The 24626-nt window shown below is 43.0% G+C and overlaps 1 protein-coding gene across 2 annotated transcripts in view; it reads left to right on the top strand.

The window, feature by feature from the left end:
- Positions 1–24626, top strand: part of PTPRO (protein tyrosine phosphatase receptor type O) — a 299435-nt gene that overhangs the window by 259114 nt on the left and 15695 nt on the right. For both annotated transcript variants that reach the window (XM_055396316.2, XM_088837303.1), the window contains 5 exons: positions 12095–12185; positions 14920–14996; positions 16291–16425; positions 16931–17053; positions 22036–22190. In XM_055396316.2, the coding sequence (XP_055252291.2) occupies positions 12095–12185; positions 14920–14996; positions 16291–16425; positions 16931–17053; positions 22036–22190 (581 nt within the window). The remainder of the gene's footprint in view (positions 1–12094; positions 12186–14919; positions 14997–16290; positions 16426–16930; positions 17054–22035; positions 22191–24626) is intronic.

Here is a 24626-nt window from a genome sequence, read left to right as displayed (position 1 = left end):
TTTAGCATTTGTTGGAGAGCTGGTTTGGTAATGCTGAATTCTCTCAGCTTTTGCTTGTCTGTAAAGCTTTTGATTTCTCCTTCATATTTGAATGAGATCCTTGCTGGGTACAGTAGTCTGGGCTGTAGGTTATTTTCTTTCATCACTTTAAGTATGTCTTGCCATTCCCTCCTGGCCTGAAGAGTTTCTGTTGAAAGATCAGCTGTTATCCTTATGGGAATCCCTTGTGTGTTATTTGCTGCTTTTCCCTTACTGCTTTTAATATTTGTTCTTTGTGCTTGATCTTTGTTAATTTGATTAATATGTGTCTAGGAGTATTTCGCCTTGGGTTTATCCTGTTGGGGACTCTCTGGGTTTCTTGGACTTGGGTGATTATTTCTTTCCCTATTTTAGGGAAGTTTTCAACTATTATCTCCTCAAGTATTCTTTCATGGTCTTTCTTTTTGTCTTCTTCTTCTGGGATTCCTATGATTCGAATGTTGGAGCGTTTAACATTGTCCCAGAGGTCTCTAATATTGTTCTCATTTCTTTTAATTTGTTTTTCTTTTTTCCTCTCTGTTTCATTTATTTCTACAATTCTATCTTCTAGCTCGCTTATCCTGTCTTCTGCCTCTGTTATTCTACTGTTTGTTCCCTCCAGAGTGTTTCTGATCTCATCTATTGTATTATTCATTGTATATTGACTCTTTTTTATTTCCTCTAAGTCCTTATTAAACCTTTCTTCCATCTTCTCAATCCTTTTCTCCAGGTTATTTATCTGTAACTCCATTTTGCTTTCAAGATTTTGAATCATTTTCACCACCAAAATTCGAAATTCTTTTTCATGTAGATTCCCTATATCTTCCTCTTTTGTTTGTGTTGGTGGGCATTTATCTTGTTCCTTTACTTGCTGGGTATTTCTCTGCTTCTTCATCTTGCTTATAATGCTTTGCTTGGGGTGGCCTTTCCCTCTTCTGGCCATTTGTGGAGTTCTCTTTATTATGTAGTTTCCTTGCTGTGTGTGGGGTTGGACAGGTGACTTGTCAAGGTTCCCTGGTTATGGAAGCCTGTGTCGGTGTTCTGGTGGGTGGAGCTGGATTTCTTCTCTCTGGAGTGCAATGAAGTGTCCAGTAATGAGTTATGAGATGTCAGTGGGTTTGGATTGCGTGGTATGTCTTGCTCTGGAACTTGTTGACCCTTGGGTTTAGCGTAGGTATGGAGATGTTTGATGAGCTCCTATCGATTAATGTTCCCTGGAGTCAGGACTTCTCTGGTGTTCTCAGGATTCGGGCTTAAGCCTCTTGCCTCTGGTTTTTGGTCTTATTCTTGGAGTAGTCTCTAGACGTCTCTATCTGTCATTTCCAAGGTGGTTCCCTCTGTTTTAGCTTCTGTCTGCTGGTCTCTTCAGTGTCTAATTTCCGCCCTGATACTAGGGGGTGGGTGGACACTTTTTAAGGCTCAGTTGTTCAGTCCTGTTCTGGGAAGGGAGGAACGCTGCAGTCGAATATCTCTGGCGTCTGTGGGGAGCACTCGCAGCATCTCGGCCACACTGGGTTTGCCCCCGCTCACAGCACGTATGCTGTCCCAGTCTATACTGCACAGGCTCTAGGTTGCTCTGCCGGGAACTGTCCGAGGCCGGCGCCGGGTTGTATGCACTTCCCAGGTCTGAGCGGCTCAAGTTCAGGTTCTCAGGTACTCCACAAAGGCGCAGACTTGGTTGGGCCTGCGTTTTGTGCCTTCCCCAGTCCGAGCAGCTCAGGGGACCAGGTGTTTGGCGAGCGCGGTCTCTGCGACTTATCGCCTCCCCAGTCCCTGCCACTCAGTTTTCTGGGTGTACAACCAGCGCACCTTCTCAGGGGGATATCGACCGGCCCGAGCCCAAGAAGTCCTGATTAGCAACAAGCCTGTCTGCAGTTTGTATCAGATGCCTTTCTGGGGCCGCAGTTGCCCGCTCCGGCTCTGGCTGCGCTCCCTGCCTGTCTCGGTGGGGTATGGGGGATGGGCCGACCGCAGCCGGCTCTCTCTGCTCAGTCCTTTATTCTGTGAGCGGGGCTGGCCGAGTCATAGGTTAGAGCTTTCCGCCTTTTCGTGGGGAAGCTATCCCACAGTCTGCTTTGTTCTCCCCAGTTCTCTCAAATTGTTCTTGCGGCATTCAAGCCCAGTCCTCTCTCTGAGCAGTTCAGCCGGCTCCTCCCTGCCCAGCCCCCGCTGCTAATGGCGTATGCAGGCGTCTGCGCTGCTTCTCCGCTGGGAGTTACCGTTTGGCAGGTAATCTGTGGGTTTTAAAAAAATCTTAAAAAAAAAAGGGTTATGTGGCCCTCTGAGCTTCCAAGGCTCGCCACAGATTCGCCAGTGAGAATGTTTCCTGGTGTTTGGAAACTTCCCTCTTTTTAAAGCCTCCCTTCCCAGGACGGATCTCCGTCCTTACTTCTTTTGTCTCGCTTTTTATCTTTTATGTTTTTTCCTACCTCCTTTCGAAGACAATGGGCTGCTTTTCTGGGTGCCTGACGTCCTCTGCCAGCATTCAGAAGTTGTTTTGTGGACTTTACTCGCGTTCAAATGTTCTTTTGATGAATTTGTGGAGGAGAGAGTGGTCTCGCCGTCCTATTCCTCCGCCATCTTGTTCCTCAACCATCCTCATCTGCTTTCAAAGACCCATTGTGCATCCACACTTGATTTCAGGGTACATGTCAAACCTTTCACGTAGCAGCCCTCAAATTTTCCAGAACTTGATCATTAATGGAGACTGGTGTTGGAGAAGACTCTTGAGAGTCCCTTGGACTGCAAGGAGATCCAACCAGTCCATTCAAAAGGAGATCAGTCCTGGGTGTTCATTGGAAGGACTGATGCTAAAGCTGAAACTTCAATACTTTGGCCACCTCATGCGAAGAGTTGACTCACTGGAAAAGACTCTGATGCTGGGAGGGATTGGGGGCGGGAGGAGAAGGGGACAACAGAGAATGAGATGGCTGGATGGCATCACCGACTCGATGGATGTGAGTTTGAGTGAACTCCAGGAGTTGGTGATGGACAGGGAGGCCTGGCATGCTGTGATTCATGGGGTCACAAAGAGTCGGACACGACTGAGTGACTGAACTGAACTGAACTGAAGAATGAAAAATGTTTCTTGCTCTAATGGGATCTCAAGAGCATTTGTTGTTGTGTAGTTCAGTCATTAAGTCATGTCCAACTCTGTGACTCCATGAACTGCAGCACACCCAGCTCCTCTGTCCTCTACTGTCTCCTGGGGTTTGCTCAGATTCACGTCTATTGAGTTCAAGAGCATATAGAGATGGCTGAATCAATTAGACTAGCTAAAGTCAGTATCTGTACAGTTATTTGTTCCATTTATTTTAATGCTTATTCACTTTGTATTCATATTCATATTCACTCAAAGTGACAAAATACACTTTGTCAAATGTATTCACTTTGACACTGACCTTGAAAGATCATGCTCATATTGAGAAATTACATCATTTATAAACATCCTGCAAATTGAAACTAATGTCTGGGTTTACATGTATTACCAGTACAACTGTAAGTCATACATAAGCTACATGTGTGTGTGCTCAGTTGCTAAGTCATGTGCCACTCTTTGCGATCTTGTGGAAATGTAGCCCACCAGGTTCCTCTATCCATGGGATTTCCCAGGTAAGAATACTGGAGCCAGGTTGCCATTTCCTTCTCCAGGGGATCTTTCCGACTCAGGGATGGAACCTGGGTCTCCTGCATTGCAAGCAGATTCTTTACCACTGAGCCACCTAGGAAGGCCAACATGAAGTTCTACTAGTTGCTAATTTGCATTTTCTGAACAAATTCCTTTTTTAAAAAAATTTATTTTAATTGGAGGCTAATTACTTTACAATATTGTATTGGTTTTGCCATACCTTGACATGAATCCACCACGGGTGTACATGTGTTCCCCATCTTGAACCCCCCTCCCACACTCTCCCCATATCATCCCTCTGGGTCATCCCAGTGCACCAGCCCCGAGCATCCTATATCATGCGTCGAATCTGGACTGGCCATTCGTTTCACATATGATAATACATGTGTTTCAATGCCATTCTCCCAAATCATCCCATCCTCGCCCTCTCCCGATAACCCTGTATCAGTTCAGTTCAGTTCAGTCACTCAGTCATGTCTGACTCTTTGCGACCGCATGAATCACAGCACGCCAGGCCTCCCTGTCTATCACCAGCTCCCGGAGTTCACTCAAACTCATGTCCATCGAATCGGTGATGCCATCCAGCCATCTCATTCTCTATCGTCCCCGTCTCCTCCCACCCCCAGTATACGAGACAGCAAAAGAGACACAAATTCCTTTTTTAACTTTACATCTGATTTTGAATATGCTGGGAAGATTGATTATCCTTCTGATGAAAACATGCATCTTTTCTTAAGGCGGTTTGAGATCCAGGGATTAGATTCAGTTCCTCATTTCCTGTGTCTCACGTTGAAAACATTTTGAAGATCCAGACTTTAGAGCTTGGGATTGGAGAGGCCACAAGACATGGCACATATTGCTCATTTTGCCATTAATTTCTGTGCTTTGTGTTTGACTGGGATGCTAGGGAGAGTCCTCACCACCTTTGCTTAGAAATGTGGCTGTAAAGGTCAAAACAAAACTATACCACTTGCCACATGGTTCACAGGAGGTGACCTTTGATTTCTTGTTACTTGTAGCTGTTTTTACTTGTTTCAGTCCAGTTCCCTGGAGATCTACCTGCAGCATTGTTGAAATAAATCAACTCAAATCTTCAACAGTCTTATACCAGGGGTCTTACTTTGTTCCCAGACCTGATTTTTCTTTGCTCTCCCTCCTTGCCTCTGTTTGATCTCAGCTTCCAAGTGCCGGTACTAGTAATTTGTCCAGTGATTGGAGTATTTCCCTTAAATCCCATACTAGAATCCAGGGCCCTACTAGCTACTGCAGACTTTCCTGAGGCTGACTTTGTTCTTTCCTGGTCTTCCATCGTGTCTCAAATTGGGTTTTCTAGAGAAGGAAATGGCAACCCACTCCAGTGTTCTTACCTGGAGAATCCCAGGGACGGGGGAGACTGGTGGGCTTCCGTCTCTGGGGTCACACAGAGTCGGACATGACTGAAGTGACTTAGCAGCAGCAGCAGCAGCAGCAGCCTTCTTTATTATTAGATGAGGAATTCCTATTATTTTTAAGCCACCCAGCTTGTGGCATTTTGTTATGACAGCCCTAGGGAACTAATACAGAACCTCACTAGATACCTTGTTCTAAATCCTTTCTTCTCCCTTAACTAATACAGAACCTCACTAGATACCTTGTTCTAAATCCTTTCTTCTCCCTTTGGGTTTACTTGAAAACTAACCAGTCATTGCCCAGTCCCACAGGACCTTTCACTTGTCATAGATGGAACCTCTCATGTCAGCACCACAGGTCCCATTGCTTCTCCTGGCTTGTCTTGTAGTCTAGTCATCTAGCTTATCAGACTCTAAGGTCCAACCTTATCTCAAAGCAAACAAGTGCTGCTTAGCTGCTGACATTGTTATAGACTCTAAAGCCAGAATGCAACTTGTGCTCTTCTCAGAAGATGGTTGTCTGTGTTATGGACTGAAGGTGCCCCCACTTATCAAAGTCATATTTTGAAGTCCAAGCCCCAGTGTGATGGTATTCAGAGATGGAGCCTTTGGGAGATAGTTAGGGTTAGATAAGACCATGAGGGTGGAGCCCTCGTGATGGGATTAATTCCCTTGTATTAATAAAGAGAGACACCAGAGACCTTGATCTCTCTTCCTCCCAGTGTCCACCATGCGCACACGAACAAGAGATCATGTGAGCACACAGCCAAGGTGGTGGCTACTCACAACAAAGGGAAGCTTCACAATGAAACCTACTTTGAAGTGAAAGTGAAAATGTTAGTCACTTACAGTTAGACTTACTGTACATTATATATACATATATATACATACACAAACATACATACACACCTATATATGTGTGTGTGTGTTAGTTGCTCAATAGTATCTGACTCTTTGCAACCTCATGGAACCCGTGAGGTTCCTCTATCTATGGGATTCTCCAGGTAAGAATACTGGAGTGGGTAGCCATTCCCTTCTCCAGGGGATCTTCCTGACCCAGGGATCAAACCCAGGACTCCACATTGCGGACAGACTCTATCATTTGAGCCACCAAGGAAGCCCCAAAACCTACCTTGCCAGTACCATATTCTTGGACATCTTAGCTTCCAGAACTATGACAAGTGCATTTCTGTTACAGCTGCTCAGCCTGTGGTGTTTTTTTGCGGCAACCCAACCTGACAAATACAGTGCATGTGTTTGTGCTCTGACTTTCAGGACTGTATGCTTCAAACACAGCCAACACAACGCAGACTGCCTCTGGCTTCAGTCACTCTGTTAGTTTTCTAGGGGGCTGCCACAACAAATTACCATAATCTTGATTACTTAAAACAACAGAAATGTACTTTCTCATAGTTCTAGAGGCCAGATGTCTAAAATTAAAGTGCTAGCAAGGCCATGCTCCCTCTGAAGGCTCAAGGGAAGTATCTCTCTTTGTCTCTTCCAGCTTCCGGTGGACCCAGGCATCTTTGGCTTGTAGCTCTAATCAATGCCGTCATCCTCATATGGCTCTCTTCTTCTCTCTTTTATCTTATTCTGTTTTATTTTATTTTGTTTTATTTTACTCTATTTTATTTAATATTGGACATTGCCTCCATCTTTTTTTTTTTTCTTGAGCATGCCACATAGCATGTGAGACTTCAGTTCTTTGACCAGGGATTGAACCCACATCCCCTGCATTAGAAGCCTGGAGTCTTAACCACTGGACTGCCAGGAAATTCCCTCCTGGGGACTTTTAAAAGGACACTTACCATTAGCTTCAGAACCCATCCAGACAAAACAGAATGATCTTATCTTGTGATTCTTAATTACAACTGCAAAGACTCTTTCTTAACAAGGTTCCAATGTGGATATATCTTTGGAGGGATCATGTTTAGCCCACAACAGATGACTGAGTAACCTAGGAAAAAAAAAAAAACCCACAATGATAAATTATATTAGAAACAAAACTGGCAAAAGAAAATTCAAAAATGACTTATGTGGGTTTCAGGCTATCACCTCATACTTTGCTTTCATGATGATTTAAGCCACTGGAGTTTCCATCTGGCTGGAAAGAAAATAACTGCGAAGCTACTGGGCTAGAAACTAGGTATTTAATTTCTTACTTAGTGACAGGCTAAATTACAAAAGATTGCAAGGCATTTTGTATACCCTTGGCTTCCCTGCTTTGCTGCAATTTAACTTTGGCAATTTACATTTACAGTGTTCAGCCAATTAAACGTCTCTTACCAACTTAAGGCATTTATAGCAGGAAGGCAGCGCACAGTTAAAGCTCTATCAGCTAGTCAGCTCCCATATGTACCCTAGTGCTCACTGTCAATCTTTCTCCACAGTTTCTGTTCATACTGGAGGCCTTTTCCTGTGGTTGATCAGTCTGTCTGCAAAGTGAGGGCTCAGCGGAGAAAGCTGTACAGTTAGCACAAATACAAAGCAGGGAGAAAGAATGGAGCCAGACAAAGCAAAACAAAGAATCCTAGCAGAAGCATTTCCCAGTCATGATCAATAAGTGCTGCATTGATATTTACTAAGCTTAATCATTCCATTTGATAATCACCATATAATCAGAGAGAGTATGGAAAAATTATTAACCTTATCTTACACATAATTAAACTAACAGCAGGTCACAGAGAATTAAACAATGAGAGAACTAGTTAACCTACTTTTTCAAGACCCTAAAAGGGCTTCCCAGGTGGCTCATTGGTAAAGAATCAGTCCGCCAATGCAGGAGACACAGGTTCGATCTCTGGGCTGGGAAGATCCCCTGGCAGAGGAAATGACAATCCACTCCAGCATTCTTGCCTGGAAAATCCCACGGACAGAGGATCCTGGCAGGCTCCATGGGGTCACAAAGAGCTGGACAGTAACTGGGCATACATGCACACACACTTTATAAGTGTTCCACCAAAATAAGCCAGGGATTTACATAAGTAAATAGATTATAGACAAAAATTTAGACAGTTTTATCTATAAAGACACTCCCCAAAGGAGGTATGTTTCCAAAATATTTTAAGCAAAGAAAGCATCATTTAAGTAAGCTTAGAGCTGCCAAAAGGCTTCCCTCATAGCTCAGTTGGTAAAGAATCTGCCTGCAATGCAGGAGACCCCAGTTCGATTCCTGGGTTGGGAAGATCCCCTGGAGAAGGAAATGGCAACCCACTCCAGTACTCTTGCCTGGAAAATCCCATGGATGGAGTAGCCTGGTAGGCTACAGTCCATGGAGTTGTGAGGAGTCAGACATGACTGAGCAACTTCACTTTCAGACCTGCCAAAAGGAGGTAACCTAAAAATAACACTGGTTAGATTGAAGTTTGCTAAAAATAAGTTTTGTTTCTTACAAAATAATATTATCAGTTTTTGACAATCCTTTTTAAAATGGGGAAAAAAACAGTTATAAAGGAAAAATGACAAACTTCTGTTTGATGGCATTTGGCAAGCAAGGGTTTTGACTGAGATAGGAAAAACATCCAAATGTGTAAATTGAAGATCAAAGTCAGCACTGTTGATCTTGAGATTGACTTCGACGTGGGCCAAGAGCTTGACATTTTATGAGCTTGAAAAGCCAAAAATGATAAAAAAAAAAAAATCAAAGGAAGAGAAAAATCTGGATAATGAAGTCAGTTCATCCATGCTGTCTACAGCTTGCATTCCAATTTCATTTAGCACACACCCTAAGCTACCGACGAACTTCTTTGTGGATGGAGCAGGAGTCCCAAGAACTGGGTGTCTACAATATTTGCTTTGCATGAGCACTTGAATCAAGACACTAAAGGCACACACACACACACACTCACACACAAAATTTCCCTGTTCGATCACTCCAAACATGATCAAATGTCTCCAGCTTTTCTCAAAAGTCTTTCAAAGGCACTCCAAAATTCATTCCCCAGAAAAGTATTCCTCCAGCTTCTGATTCTTTGAAGTAATAATTGGGAGGAATCATGAAGAGTAGCATCCCATGCAGGCTCAGTTGCTTCAGTTGTGTCCACTCTTTGCGACCCGATGGACTATAGCCCATCAGGCTCCTCTGTCCATGTGACCCTCCAGGTGAGAATACTGGAATGAGTTGTCATGGCCTCTTGCAGGGAATATTCCCAATCCAGGGATTAAACCTGTGTCTCTTGCATCTCCTGCATTGTAGGCAGATTCTTTACTGCTGAGCCACTGGGGAAGCCCCATCATCCCATATAAGTAAATAAAATTTCCAGCTAGTGGTGTCTATACTTCTTCACTTAATAGTCTTTTAGAAAAATGAATACTATCTATGTAACCCCATTTGTAGTTGGTTACATAGACATATGGTTACATAATATTGCCTTCAGATTTGTACGGGATCTGCTGCATTGGTTTTGCACTGCACAACTCCAAGAAGCACCATTCTTGTAGACCACAGCATAAATGATGCCTCTGGGGAAACTCAGGTAGTCTGACTCCAACCCTTTTTTTCCTTCCACACACATAACATAGCAGCTCAGAAACCCCCTTTTCCAGTAATGTAGACTTTCCTAGGTATGTTGGTTGTCTGTTTATATAAAAATTGCTGTAACAATGCAGTTTCTGATAACAGAATTTATAATAGTCCTGATACACACAAGCAAATATTTGAATGTTCCTATTTTCATGGAAGGGTTCGCCCACCCACTACTGCTCAATCCTTATTTTGCAGTTTCATTACCAGATTTCTTTGTTGTTGTTCAGTCGCTCAGTTGTGTCCGACTCTTTGTGACCGCATGAACTGCAGCACTCCAGGCTTCCCTGACCGTCATCATCTCCTGGAGCTTGCGCAAACTCACATCCATTGAGTTAGTGATGCCATTCAACCACCTCATCCTCTGTCATCTCCTTCTCCTCCTGCCTTCAATCTTTCCCAGCATCAGGATCTTTTCTAGTGAGTTGGCCCTTCACATTAGGTGGCCAAAGTATTGGAGCTTCAGCTTCAGCATCAGTCTTTCCAGTGAATATTCAGGACTGATTTCCTTTAGGATGGACTGGTTGGATATTCTTGCTGTCCAAGGGACTCTCAAGAGTCTTCTCCAACACCACAGTTCAAAAACATCAATTCCTTGGAGCTCAGCCTTCTTTATGGTTCAACTGTCACAACCATACATGACTACTGGGAAAACCATAGCTTTGACTATATGAACCATTTTCGGCAAAGAAATGCCTCTGCGTTTAATACACTGTCTAGGTTTATCATAGCTTTTCTTCCAAGGAGCAAGTGTCTTTTAATTTCACGGCTGCAGTTACCATCTGCAGTGATTTTGGAGCCCAAGAAAATAAAGTCTGTCGCTGTTTCCATTGTTTCCCCATCTATTTCCAGTGAAGTGTTAGGACTGGATGCCATGATCTTAGTTTTCTGAATGTTGAGTTTTAAGCCAGCTTTTTCACTCTCCTCTTTCACTTTCATCAAGAGGCTCTTTAGTTCCTCTTTGCTTTCTGCTATAAGGGTGATGTCTTCTGCATATCTGAAGTTATTGATATTTCTCCTGGCAATCTTGATTGCAGCTTGTGCTTCATCCAGCCCGTCATTTCTCATGATGTACTCTGCATGTAAGTTAAATAAACAGGTTGACAATATATAGCCTTGACGTACTCCTTTCTCAATCTGGAACCAATCTGTTGCTCCACGTCTGGTTCTGTTTTTTCTTGACCTGCATACAGGTTTCTCAAAAGGCAGGTCAGGTGGTCTGGTATTCCCATCTCTTTAAGAATTTTCACAGTTTGTTGTGATCCACCTAGTTAAAGGCTTTAGCATAGTCAATGAAGCAGAAGTAGATGTTTTTCTGGAATTCTCTTGCTCTTTCTATGATCCAGCGGATCACAGAACAGACAGACTTCTAGTGACTGTCAATCCAATATCTTGTAACATGGAGAATGTTCCATACTTTTTCTTCCTCACTCTCTCCTTTATTATACTTTCTTGAAAGTTCATTGCTTATAGGAGAAATACCTACAATTTTTCATAGAATAGGAAATATTTTTGCAAACTGCATAAATTTCAAGTTACCTTGTATCTCCTGAAAACTCTGAAATGTGTCTGTTTTCAAATCTTCCACACCCTGAGAGTATACACGCAATTTTTACCTTCTCTCAGGGATCACCTAGCTATCCAAGGTATTTACGTATTACATTAGTTAGCCACTACTGCAGTAAAACTACATAAGAAATGACCTTAAAATCTCAGTGACCTACAACACTTATTTTTCTCACTCGTGGGGCTGGGGGACAGCTGAGATGGTTCTGTTTCAGGCTGTGAGTCAGGGTCAGGTCTGTTCCATGTGTCTTTTCATCCTGGCCTCAGCAGTTTCTCTGGGGACATTCTTTTCCACCATATGGCAGAAGCCCAAGCAAGCAAATGAAGCTGAGCAAGCACATTTAAAGCTTCAGATTGGACATGAGTTGCACCCAACTTCATTGGCCAAAAGCAAGGTGACAGCAGTAGAATGGAGAAGTACACTCTGTTTCAAAGGGGAGCCAAAAGAAAAGTGAAAGTGTTAGTCACTCAGTTATGTCTGTTCTCTGTGACCCCATGGACTATAACCCATAGGTTATATAACCCAGACTCCTCTGTCCATGGGATTCTCTGGGCAAGAATACTGGAGTGGGTTGCCATTTCCTCTTCCAGGGGGTTTTCCAGACCCAGGAATGAAACCTGGGTCTCCTGCATTGCAGGCAGATTCTCTACCATCTGAGCCACTGGGAAAGCCCCTGCAACACCGTAAGGCAAAGGGGTGTGATCCCTGTGGTAGTTCTATTAGAGACAGGAAGTGAAAAATAATCCACTATGAGCAATAAACCAGTGTGGACAATAATCCAGTTCCACAGGAGAGGGATTGCTCGATCATATGGTAACTCTGTTTTTAGTTTTTAAGGAAACTCTATACTGTACAACATATTGGCTACACTTTTCCACTCTAACTTTAATATTTTTCTTCTTATTCTTTGCAAATGACTTCTATCAAATAATCCCTCTGATGGAATCTTAAATCTTTTCTGTCATTTACAGGAATTGAAGTTGATTGGACTGGATATTCCACACTTTGCTGCAGACCTTCCACTGAACCGATGTAAAAATCGTTACACAAACATCCTACCATGTAAGACGGTCAATAATGCTGATCCTGCTCTTGTCTTCCAAAGGCTGAAGGGCTGTTATGGCAGATAAATCAGTTCCAGCAACCTCTAGCCAGGCCAGGAATGATCTGTATCCTCAAGGCCGTGTCTGCAATTGCATTGATTGCATTGGTGCTTTGATATCATTAGATCTTGTTGTGTGTAGGAAGATTTAATTATCATGCTTTTAAAAGAATTGTATCTGAACAGAAAAAAACTGACCCTTTGACCCTTTGGAGATCAAAACGCCTTAGCCAAATAAGGGATAAGATAAATTGTGCTCATAACCTACTTGCAGGCAATTCATTGATGGTGGAAAGAGGCAAATAGAAAGGAAATGCAAGGTGTGAAAAAGTCTCAGTTCTGCTGTTCCTTAGGATTTTGCAGTAAAAGCAACATTCAAAGAAAAAGTAACACAAAGTACTTAATCAGTTCAGTTCAGTTCAGTCGCTCAGTTGTGTCTGACTCTTTGTGACCCCGTGAATCACAGCACACCAGGTCTCTCTGTCCATCACCAACTCCCGGAGTTCACTCAAACTCATGTCCATCGAGTTGGTGATGCCATCCAGCCATCTCATTCTCTGTCGTCCCCTTCTCCTCCTGCCCCCAATCCCTCCCAGCATCAGAGTCTTTTCCAGTGAGTCAACTCTTCGCATGAGGTGGCCAAAGTATAATAGGACCATTGAAACACATTCTAATATAAATTTAGCATTCTTCTCTGCTACACTCTAGTGGGGGCTGGGAAAAAAGGGAAAAGTGCAAACCTTTACAAAGAGAAGCCTCCTTCATGAGGGTTTTTGACAAAATTAGGTAGGATTAATATTATTATGAGCTTTCCTGGTGGCTCAGGGGTAAAGAATCTGCCTGCAGTGCAGGAGGTGCAGGAGCTACAGGTTCGATCCCAGGGTCAGGAAGATACCCTGGAGGAGGGCATGACAACCCACTCCAATATTCTTGCCTGGAGAATCCCATGGACAGTGGAGCCTGGAAGGCTGCACAGTCCATAGCATTGCACAGAGTCGGATAAGACTAAAGCGACTTAGCATAGCACAGCACAATATTATCATATAACACTTTACATATGTACAAATTTCAGGATTTATTATCTTCATTTGAAGTCCATTTACAAAAAGTCGATCAACGCCATCTTCTCTTCTCTAGGCTTCCCAGAGGTAGTGAATTCTCTGGATATCCCTGAAAGTGAAAGTTGCTCAGTCATGTCCGACTCTTTGCTACTCCATGGACTGTGGAATTCCCCAGGCCAGAATACTGGAGTGGGTAGCCTTTCCCTTCTCCAGGGCATCTTTCCAACCCAGGGACCAAACCCAGGTCTTCCGCATTACGGTAGGATTCTTTACCAGCTGAGCCACAAGGGAAGCCCAAGAATACTGGAGTGGGTAGCCTATCCCTTCTCCAGTGGATCTTTCCAACCCAGGAATCAAACTGGGCTCCCCTGCATTACAGGCAGATTCCTTACCAACTGAGCTAACAGGGAAGACTTGAGTGAAATGGAAATCCTAAGTTTAGGTTACATCTGATAGCCTTCACACAACCCACTAGATATTTTGGTTCCTGCACATATTATCAACAATTCCCTGCAAAATCTAGAGACCACTCTTTTAAGAACAGGAGGGCTGGTGGGGAGGAAATAGTGGTTGGGAGATATTTATGTATTTATTTAAACAAGAAACTAAGATTGAGATATGGCTAAAATATAAAGCTAAAATAAACTTTATCACTGACCAATTTAACTTGATTTGGGGTACAAATATTGAGTACTGAATTGTCTTGACAAGTCTTCATTACACTCTGAATGTTTTTCTTTTTTTCTCTTTTCTTTTGTATCTGTTAATCCCAAGCTCCCAATTTATCCCCCATCCCCCCCACTCATTTCCCCTTTGGTAACCATAAACTTATTTTCCATATCTGTGAGTCCATTTCTGTGTTATAAATAAGTTCATTTGCATCATTTTTTTTTTAGATTCTACATAGAAGTGATATATGATATTTGTCTTTTTTTTGTCTGACTTACTTCATTTAGTATGGTCATCTCTAGTCCATCTAATGCAACCAGTCCATTCTAAAGGAGATCAGTCCTGGGTGTTCATTGGAAGGACTGATGTTGAAGCTGATACTCCAATACTTTGGCCACCTCATGCAAAGGGTTGACTCATTGGAAAAGACTCTGATGCTGGGAGGGATTGGGGGCGGGAGGAGATGGGAATGACAGAGAATGAGATGGCTGGATGGCATCACCGACTCGATGGACATGAGCTTGAGTGAGCTCCGGGAGTTGGTGATGGACAGGGAGGCCTGGCGTGCTGTGATTCATGGGGTCGCGGAGAGTCGGACACGACTGAGCGACTGAAATGAACTGAGTCCATCTAAGTTGCTACAAATGGAATTATTTCATTCTTTCTTTATGCCTGGGTGATATTCCGTTTTGCATGTTCACCACATCTTTATCCATTTATCTGTTGATGGACACTGAGGTTGTTTCCATGTCTTGGCTATTGTTAGTAGTGCTGCATTGAACATCAGGGTGCATGCATCTTTTCAAATTAGAGTTTTCATCTTTTCCAGATGTATGCTCAGGATGGGATTGCTGGATCATATAGTTACTCTATGTTTAGTTTTTAAGGACCCTCCATACTATTCTTCATAGTAACTGCACCCTTCTGCTGTGACTTTTAATATTTTTCTCCTTATTCTATACAGATGACTTTAGCCGAGTGAGACTGATCTCCATGAATGAAGAGGAAGGTGCAGACTACATCAATGCCAACTACATTCCTGTAAGTAAAAATTAAAAATTCTTAAATCAGGCCTCCAAAAACAAACAAAACCAGGCATCCAAATTCTACCCCAGCCAGAGGAAGACTATTACAGCTGCAGAGATGAGTCGAACAGTTCAACAGAGAGTCATTCTTCACCAAGCAGTTCAACTATAAAGAACAGTTTCCATTATTCCATTTTAGAATAAAGAATGGCAGGGGGATGGACCCCAGAGAATAATAATATTCAAATATCTTTGAAAAGGACTAGTGAAAGTTAAAGTAGATAATTATACTAAAGATCTACTTTCCTATGCTTAAATTTCAGTGTCAGCACCAACCTGTGTTTTAAGTATCTGTATCAGTTCAGTTCAGTTCAGTTCAGTCGCTCAGTCGTGTCCGACTCTCTGCAACCCCATGAATCACAGCACGCCAAGCCTCCCTGTCTATCACCAACTCCCGGAGTTCACTCAAACTCATGTCCACAGAGTCGGTGATGCCATCCAGCCATCTCATTCTCTGTCGTCCCCTTCTCCTCCCGCCCCCAATCCCCCCCAATCCCCCCCAATCCCCCCCAATCCCTCCCAGCATCAGAGTCTTTTCCAGTGAGTCAACTCGTCTGTATCTGTATCCGTTCCGTTCTGTCGCTCAGTCGTGTCCGACTCTATGCGACCCCGTGGACTGTAGCCTACCAGGCTTCTCCGTCCATGGGATTCTCCAGGCAAGAATACTGGAGTGGGTTACCGTTTCCTTCTCCAGGGGATCTTCCCGACCCAGGGATCGAACCCTGGTCTCCCGCATTGGAGGCAGACGCTTTAACCTCTGAGCCACCAGGGAAGCCCCATAGACACTTGTTATTGTAGAAAGGTGTGGGTGTGATTTTATAGCTTCCCAAGAAAAATGTTTAAAATCACACAGATTTGTGCAGCTAATTACTATGACTGTCTCTTTAACGGAAAAAAAAAAAAAAAGGAGAAAACATAATATAGGTGCACGATCCTTCACTAGGTTTATCCCCAGTAAATTCTGTTTCTTCTCATTTGTGCAGAAGAGCATTTGGTGTTGATTTTAAGGCTTTCCTGATGGCTCAGATGGTAAAGAATCTGCCTGCAATGCAGGAGACTTGTGTTTGATCCCTGGGTTGGGAAGATCCCCTGGAGAAGGGAATGGCTACCCACTCCAGTATTCTTGCCCAGAGAATTCCACGAACAGAGGAGCCTGGTGGGTTACAGTCCTTGAGGTTGCAAAGTGTTGGGCACGACTGAGTGATTTTCACCTTAGGTCCTTAAGTGACAACTTTTTCTTTGTCTTTTAGGGATACAATTCACCCCAGGAGTACGTTGCCACACAGGGGCCACTGCCTGAAACCAGAAATGACTTTTGGAAGATGGTCCTGCAACAGAAGTCCCAGATTATTGTCATGCTCACTCAATGTAATGAGAAGAGGAGGGTAAGTACTTTCAATCCTTTGAAAGTAAAGAATTCAGTCTCACTTAGCAGTAAAACCTGCACCAGCCACTGCCAGGGAATGTGCTCACTGTTGGGGGGAAGGGAGGCTTTGAAGGGAGGGAACATATGTGTACCTGTGACTGATTCACATTACTTTATGGCTGAAGCCAATACCATATTCTAAAGCAATTATCCTCCAATTAATTTTTTTTAAAGGTGTGGGTGTAATTTTATACGCTTCCCAAAATAAATGTTTAAAATCATATGGGTTTAGGCAGTTAGTTACTATGATGGCCTCTTTGATGGAAAAAAAAATGGAGAAAACATTACATAGGTGTATGTTCCCCTTGCTTCATTCTTTATCCTCACGGACACGACTGAAGTGACTTAGCAGCAGCAATCCTATACGATTCTTCAGAGGCGAGTCTTTTGCTTTCTCTAAATGATCACTGACTGTTTCTTCCCCAGCCTGTTGGTCTTAAAAGGTTATGCTATTGTCCCCTCAGGTGAAATGTGATCATTACTGGCCATTCACAGAAGAGCCCATAGCTTATGGTGACATCACGGTGGAGATGATGTCGGAGGAAGAGCAGGACGACTGGGCTTGTAGACATTTCCGGATCAACTACGTAAGTCACGGAGCAGGGCTTCAGGGGCCGTCCCCATGCTGAGGGAATCCCCAGGGTTAGGAATCCCACCTCCTTCACGGGAGACTGTGAGTGCTTTAGACTTGGCAACACTGCTTCCTCCAAGAGAAAAATGCCACATACAATGTGCTTGTTTCCCATCTCCCGGAGGGTGATGTGGATAAAATGCTTGGTCCAGACAGCTGGAGGACATAGAATCAGAAGGCTGCACTGTTCCATCTCAGATTCACCCAGGGTAATAGAAGACACGGTGACCCATGGCTCACCAACATGACTAAGGAAAGAATTGTTGCCACAACTTCTACTGACTATGTATGAGTATAAGGAGGATATGCAAAGTAAGGATATACTTACATTATAAATTAAAATGTAGGTAGTGGTTTAGGTTTTGTTTGGCTTTTTCTTATTTTGTTGTAGTTTGTTGTAGCTGTATAAGGTACTTCTGGACCTTATTAATCATGGTTTTATGGCTCTTTTGAAATGCTGTTGATTCCTGGTGGTTAGGATGTCAGAAAAGTCTATTTTTCCTGAAGGCAGACTTTTGAGCTCAAGCTGAATGTTGGTGTACCTGGCTAGGTGCTGACATCAATCACAGTCACCCTGGTTCCTTCTTTATGGCTCCTTCACAGAGAGCAGTCCTAAAAATAGGAGGGAAGTTTTACTAGTACTGTGTTCTCCAGTGGAGTGTGCTCTCTGTTGAAGACGAACAATAGGAAATTCCTCATTAAAACTCACTTCTCTGCTTAGAAACAACCCTTCCTCACAGTATGGATCAGGGGATGAACAAAAAGAGGCTGCTTTGTGAAGCCTTTGCACTAAGAATGAGTTTTGCCTTTTAAAAGTTGGAAAAAATTAAAGGAAGAATACTATTTCACAAGAAATAATATATGGAAATTATATAATTCAAATACCAATGTCCATAAGTAACATTTTATTGAAACACAGCCACAAACTTGTTTACTGATTTTCTATGACTATTTCTGTCCTACATCAGGCTTGACTAGTTGCAGCATAGACTGTAAGATCCACAGAATCTAAAATATCTGTCTGCCTTTTGCAGAAAATGCTTGCTGATCATTTAATATAGACAATGGAAACAATGGTTGTTTGTTTCGATATAACATAAGCCCTCAAGAACTCACCATTTATTGACATTTACAAGAAACAAATCACTTCTTAACTGCTAGCTTACAATGGCTTTTGCTGCATTAAGAATGTAGGCAGATCCTAGTGTAACTGCTCCATACTGTTCCATCTCTTTGAAATGCTCATCTCCTCCCATTCTCTAAGTACATCCCTACTCAGAGTGTCAGCTCAAATGTCATCTCTTTATCAAGCCTTCCCCAGTCTCAAGAGACCCTTCTCCCTTCCCCCCATGCTCTAATCCTGTGTGTACTTCATCACAGTGCACTATAAGTGGTCACAATTCTCTGACTTCATGTCTGCCTGCTCCATGTGCTATGAGTTTCATATACAACTATCCTGTTTTGATAATCCTTGTAGGGACTTCCCTGATGATATAGTGGTTAGGACTTTACCATCCAATGCCGGGGGTGTGTGCTTCATCCCTGGTCAGGGAACTAAGATCCCACATGCTTCCTGGTAAAAAAAAAAAAACCAAAGCATAAAACAGAAGCAATATTGTAGCAAATTCAATGAAGATTTTAAAAATTGTCCACATCAAAAAGATCTTAAAAAATAATAATCCTTTTAATCCCAACGTTTAGCCACTTAATCATCTTGTGAAATGAAAAAAAAATCAGTAAATGCATGTTTTCAAAAATAAAAGAGTATTAAGAAGACATCAACAGATTTAACCATCAGAGAAAATATTTAACAATAGGAATTCTATTTGAACTCTGCTTTCTGTCTTGCCTATGTCAACCAGAAAGCAGTGCAAAACTCCTAGACAAATATAGAATAGATTTGAATAGAATAAATCTTTCCCTAGGTTTTGCATATAGAAGAAAAAAATTGCAAAGCAAACAAAGGGTATGTTCCCTTGACATAGAAGAGTGACATCAATTATGGTATGATTCATGTTATACTTCTTTTCCTTGATCTTAAATGATGACCTTTCAATGACAAACATGTGAAGGGACAAATGTTAAATGACAGAGTTTTCTGGAAATATTTTTATAGTCACAAGCATCTGGTCCCAGAGTGCCCCCTTTGGGCCATAAATATACAGAATCTAAGTTTTAAGCTCCTGTAATGAATGCTAAAGACTGTCATGCTATTGCTGATGAATAGACATTTTTTTAATTTTTTTTCATTTTTGGCTTATACACTTCTTTATCTCCTCCATATTTCTATATGGAATCTTTCACAGTAAAACCAGATAAAATTACCTAAATGAGAAAATCAGAGACATTTTGGAATGGCTAAGATGTAACCAGTAAGGTTTTCTCATTTAGTAAGAAAGGAGGAAAATGACCGTAACACACAATTTATCACTTTCCAGTATTTGAAACTTGGCAAGAACTGAATAATAATTGGAAACTAAAAACCAGCAAAAACTGGTTTGTTCCCATTGACTTGTGCCTTGCTATTCAGCTAACAGGCATCAGCCATCTGATGCAAAGACCTCTGCCTTGCAGCTACAGAGAGATGAACGACAATTTAAAGAATTCCTATTTTTGAACCACTTGCATATTTTAGCTGGATACCTTGTTAGATCAGCCATTGGAGATTTTATATATATTCTATATACATAAATATAAGATTGTATGTATTTATATATATGCGTGTATATCCTACAGCGTACAAGTCTTGTGCTCAGTTTATGATCCTCATTTGAAAAGAGCACTTTCATGAACTTTTCTGGGCAACCACAGCTATGTGGTGGTGAAGTATCCTTGAATCCTTCTGGTGTTGAGTAATTCATTCATTCTGCACAATTTATTCTACTTGAGTTACTTTCTTGCCGTACTTCCTGAAGACAGCAGTGAAGCTGGCCAGCATCTTTGCAGATTTCATGCGTCATGTATCCAAGACAAAGTCCTTGAACCTGTGCAGAGAGGAAGGCATTGAATGTGGCTGGGGATGTATGGTCTTAGGCCAAGGAGACAGTGGGTCTAGTTGAAGTGCTGATATATATATATACATATATATATATATACACACACAAATATTATATTTTATTTATTCTTATTTATTTTTATAATTTTACCTCACCCAAGACCACAGACTCTTTGAAATTCATTTCTCTTTAACACCTGAAAACCTAAACTTTATATCCAGACAAATTCTTCCAAATTACAATATAATATTCCATCTTCTGAATGGATTCAAGAGTCTTAGCAAGTTTGGAAGATGAAGAATGAATTAGATCTTTGTGGGGCTTGGATTTGGAATATTTCTGGTAGTTGATAACAAGAGCAGAATAAAACTTTATGCTTATAAGGTAGTAGGGGCTAAAGCAAGTAATTCTTGAAGGACATATATCCTAGTTGTTATTTACTCAGGTCAGAGAGAATAATAATACGTTTGGTGTATGGGTTCATATGAATAGGAAAATATAGAAAATATCCACTTATTGGGATTCCCAGAACCACTCACTGAAACGCACTGTGCTGGGGACTTCCCTGGTGATCCAGCAGGTTAAGACTCTGCGCTTCCACTGCAGGGGCACAGGTTCAATACCTGGCCTGGGAACTAAGATCCTGCATGCTGCCCAGCTCGTCCAAAAATAAATAAATAAAAGGAGAATGTTTAAAAATAATAACAATTTTAAGAAAAGAAATGCACTGAGCTGGATGAGAACAAGTGGTAGTAATTACATAGCAGCAGTGATGAGACTATCTAACCACCCTTCACAGACATGCTCACACTTAATTCTCACAACGACCCTTGTTAAAAGTATCATGAGACCCTCTTCAAGTAAGAGAACACTGGTGTTCAGTGAGTGCATCTTGTGTTGTTAGGTCTCCTCATATCAGAACCCAAGATGGGATTATCACACATAGGGTTTTTTGAAAGTGTATTATTGGTTAAAATCCGTACAAGAAAAGGGAAGTAGGAGAGGACAGGAGAGTTGTCGTAGCCTGACGTTTTGCTCCCCGGTATCCATCACAAAGGGGCTTCCCTTGTAGCTCAGTCAGTAAAGAATTGGCCTGCAGTGCAGAAGACCTGGGTTCGATCACTGGGTTGGGAAGATCCCCTGGAGAAAGAATGGCGACCCAATCCAGTATCTTTGCCTGGAAAATCTCATGGACAGAGGAGCCTGGTGGGCTGAAGACCATGGGGTCGCAAAGAGTGGGGCACGACTGAGCAACTAACACTTACTTACTTATCCACCACAAAAGGCAAAGGGGGCGGCAGAGGATGAGATGGTTAGATATTATCATTGACTCAATGGACATGAGTTTGAGCAAACTCCAGGAGAGAGTAAAGAACAGGAGAGCCTGGCGTGCTGTGGTCCATGGGGTCACAAAGAGTCAGACTTGGTGACTGAATAATAACATCCATCACTCAATCACTGTGGTCTGCCCTCAGCCTGGGAACCTGATCTCTTCGGCACTTTCCAGCAGGCAACTCCCTTCATCAGGAGACAGCTGTGAGGGATGCGGGCTGCAGCCAGATGCTACTAGCAGCACCAGGGAGACAGAAGGGATCACCTGGCCAAGCGGACCCAAGCTGGCCACCAACCGCATCTTCCAGTGTTTGATTCAGAACTGATGTAACTTCTGAATGGCAGAATGAGGATGCAAATCCTGATCTGCTTAAGCTCTTATCATGACCCAGGCACGGATTAGCCTATTTATCCTACTGTTTGAAGCTTTATACAGTTAGTATTTGTTTTTCTCAGGGCCTGCTTTGTGCCGGACACAATTTGAGAGCTAGAAAGGGAGGTGTGCTGACCGGGAGTGGAATGCAGCCTTCCCATCACTCAAGAGCTGCCGCGGAGGCCTGAGCCACTCTGACGGTGGACTGAGAGATTAACGCTTGTTTTTCTCCCAAAGGCTGACGAGATGCAGGATGTGACACATTTTAACTACACTGCGTGGCCCGATCACGGGGTGCCCACAGCCAATGCTGCAGAAAGCATCCTGCAGTTTGTACACAAGGTCCGACAGCAGGCTACGAAGAGCAAAGGCCCCATGATCGTGCACTGCAGGTAACCTCCTCAAAGGTGCTGGCTGTTAGAAATCGTGGAGGGAATTGCCCATCATTCCATAAACCTCTGATCAGATTGAATTAACTGGTCAATGAGTTATGATTTTTAAAAATTTAGATGGTGGACAGGGAGGTGGGAGGGGTGTTCAGGATGGGGAGGACCTGTGCCTGGTTTATGCTGATGTATGGCAAAAACCATCACAATAGTGTAATTATCCTCCAATTTAAAAAAATAATTTTAAAAAATTTGAAAAATTACAAGGAACGAAGTCTTCACTAAATACATGATTTACATATAATATGGCTATCTTAGGGCTTCCCAGGTGGCTCAGAAATAAAGAACCCACCTGCCAATGCAGGAGACACAAATTTGATCCCTGAGTTGGGAAGAGCCCCTGGGGAAGGAAATGGCAACCCACTCCAGTATTCTTGCCTGGAAAATTCCATGGACTGAGGAGCCCGGCGGGCTGTAGTTCATGGGGTCACAAAAGAGTCATGCACAGCTTAGCAACTAAACAACAACAACATTGTTTATCAGAGGTACCAGTGAGACAGATGTCAGAGGAGGCGTTGGCAGCCAATAAGCCTGGATCTAGCACTTTGGGCTTTGTGAGTTAGAATGGCTAAGTGTGTGTCTGTGTGTGTGTGTAGGGGTGGGTGGGGGGTAGGTGTGTCTCTCCCTGGAAAGAAAAATGCTTCATAAGCTACCAAGTTTCTGACTAGGGAGGCTGCACTTGCTGTCAGTCATTCCCAGGCCAAAAAGCTTTGCTTCACTGGCTGAGGTTACCTAGTCTCAACATGCTTCCTTCCAAGAGCAGAAAAGAAAGCTGCTCAACTCTGGGGTCAAACGCGTGGCCTCCTTTCACGCAGGGAGTGGGTCCAGTTCTGGATGTGGCTTCACGAGTGTTCACCCAGGCCAAGAAACATTTTACGTGAGAAGATAAGAGGGAAGAGTTGCCTGGTAGAAAAAGCAGATCAGGGCTCTGAACTTGTGGTTTTTCATGTTGGATTTCTCTCCCAGCAAATCTCACAAGTAGATTGCTTTTGATTGTTTTTCATTTCCTTTTTCTCCTGTGTGCCTGTGCATAAGTTGTGAGTCGTGTCCGACTCTTTGCGACCCCCAAGGACTGTAGCCCACCAGGTTCCTCTGTCCATGGGATTTCCTGGCAAGAATACTAGAGTGGGTTGCCATTTCCTTCTCCAGGGGTATCTTCCTGACCCAAGGATCAAACCTGCATCTCCTGCCTTAGCAGGCGGATTCTTTACCATCTGAGCCACCTATAATTCAGAGTTCAGAGTCAGCTGGCACTTCAGCCCATGAGTGATTGGAAAGAAAGGAGAGCTGAGTTTATCTGTGACACTGGGGACTGTGGTGATGAACTGGTTCACCTGAATCACTCCACTTCCCTCTATACTCAGAGTCCTGGGACTTGGGGACTGAAAGATACTGGATCCAAATATTAAATCTGATTTTGAGGCAATTATTTCAAAGATCCCTGGGCAACTGAAGCAGACCAGCACCCACTAGAAGGGCAAACATGCTCCAAGGAAGGTCTGAGACAGTAAACTTGACCTAGGGCTGAATGGCCCCAGCGCTAGAGCTAGAGTGTGGGCATCTCAGCTAGACTTTAAAGCTGGGCAAGAGGACTTAACTCTGAGGCTCCTCAGAAGGCTGGAATTGTTTACATGTATCAGCTTCTTGGGCTTCCCTGGTGGCTCAGTGGTAAAGAACCCACCTGCCAAAGCAGGACACATGGGTTCAATCCCTCGGTCAGGAAGATGTTCTGGAGGAAGAAACAGCCACTTACTTCGGTATTCTTATCTGGGAAATCCCATGGAGAGAGGAGCCAGATGGGCTACAGTCCATGCGGTTGCAAAAGAGCTGGAGACTGCTTAGTGACTAAACAACAACATCATCTCCTTGAGGACTGGTTCCTGCTGGTTCCAGCAGGTTCCGTATGAATCCTCACTTTCCTAAGGAATAGAGAGCCTGGGGGCAGGAGGGCCAGGGGTGGCCAAGGCAGACCCACAGCAGTCTAAGGGAGGGAGCAGTGATAAAACTGTGACATTAGGAGACACACCAACCAGACTGCATACTTAAACATCAGGGAGGTAAATAAGTTCACTTGTATCATTTCTTTTTAGATTCCTCCTATAAAGATTCCTCCTATAAAGAATGTCATACGATACTATACAAAACAGAAACAGGCTCACAGACTTAGAGAAATTATGGTTGCCAAGGGGGAAGGATGAGGACAAGGGACAGTTACAGGGCAAGGGAGTTTGGAATGGGCATGTACACACTGCTATATTTAAAATAGATAACCAACAAGGTCCTGCTGTATAGGACATGGAACTCTGCTCAGTGTTATGTGGCAGCCTGAATGAGATGGGGAGTTTGGAGGAGAATGGATACATGTATATGTATGGCTGAGTC

This window comes from Moschus berezovskii, chromosome 6, assembly GCF_049115385.1.
Source record: "Moschus berezovskii isolate FMDL1 chromosome 6, NW_MosBer_1.0, whole genome shotgun sequence".
Taxonomy (NCBI): domain Eukaryota; kingdom Metazoa; phylum Chordata; class Mammalia; order Artiodactyla; family Moschidae; genus Moschus; species Moschus berezovskii.
This window is presented reverse-complemented; position numbering and strand designations above follow the sequence as displayed.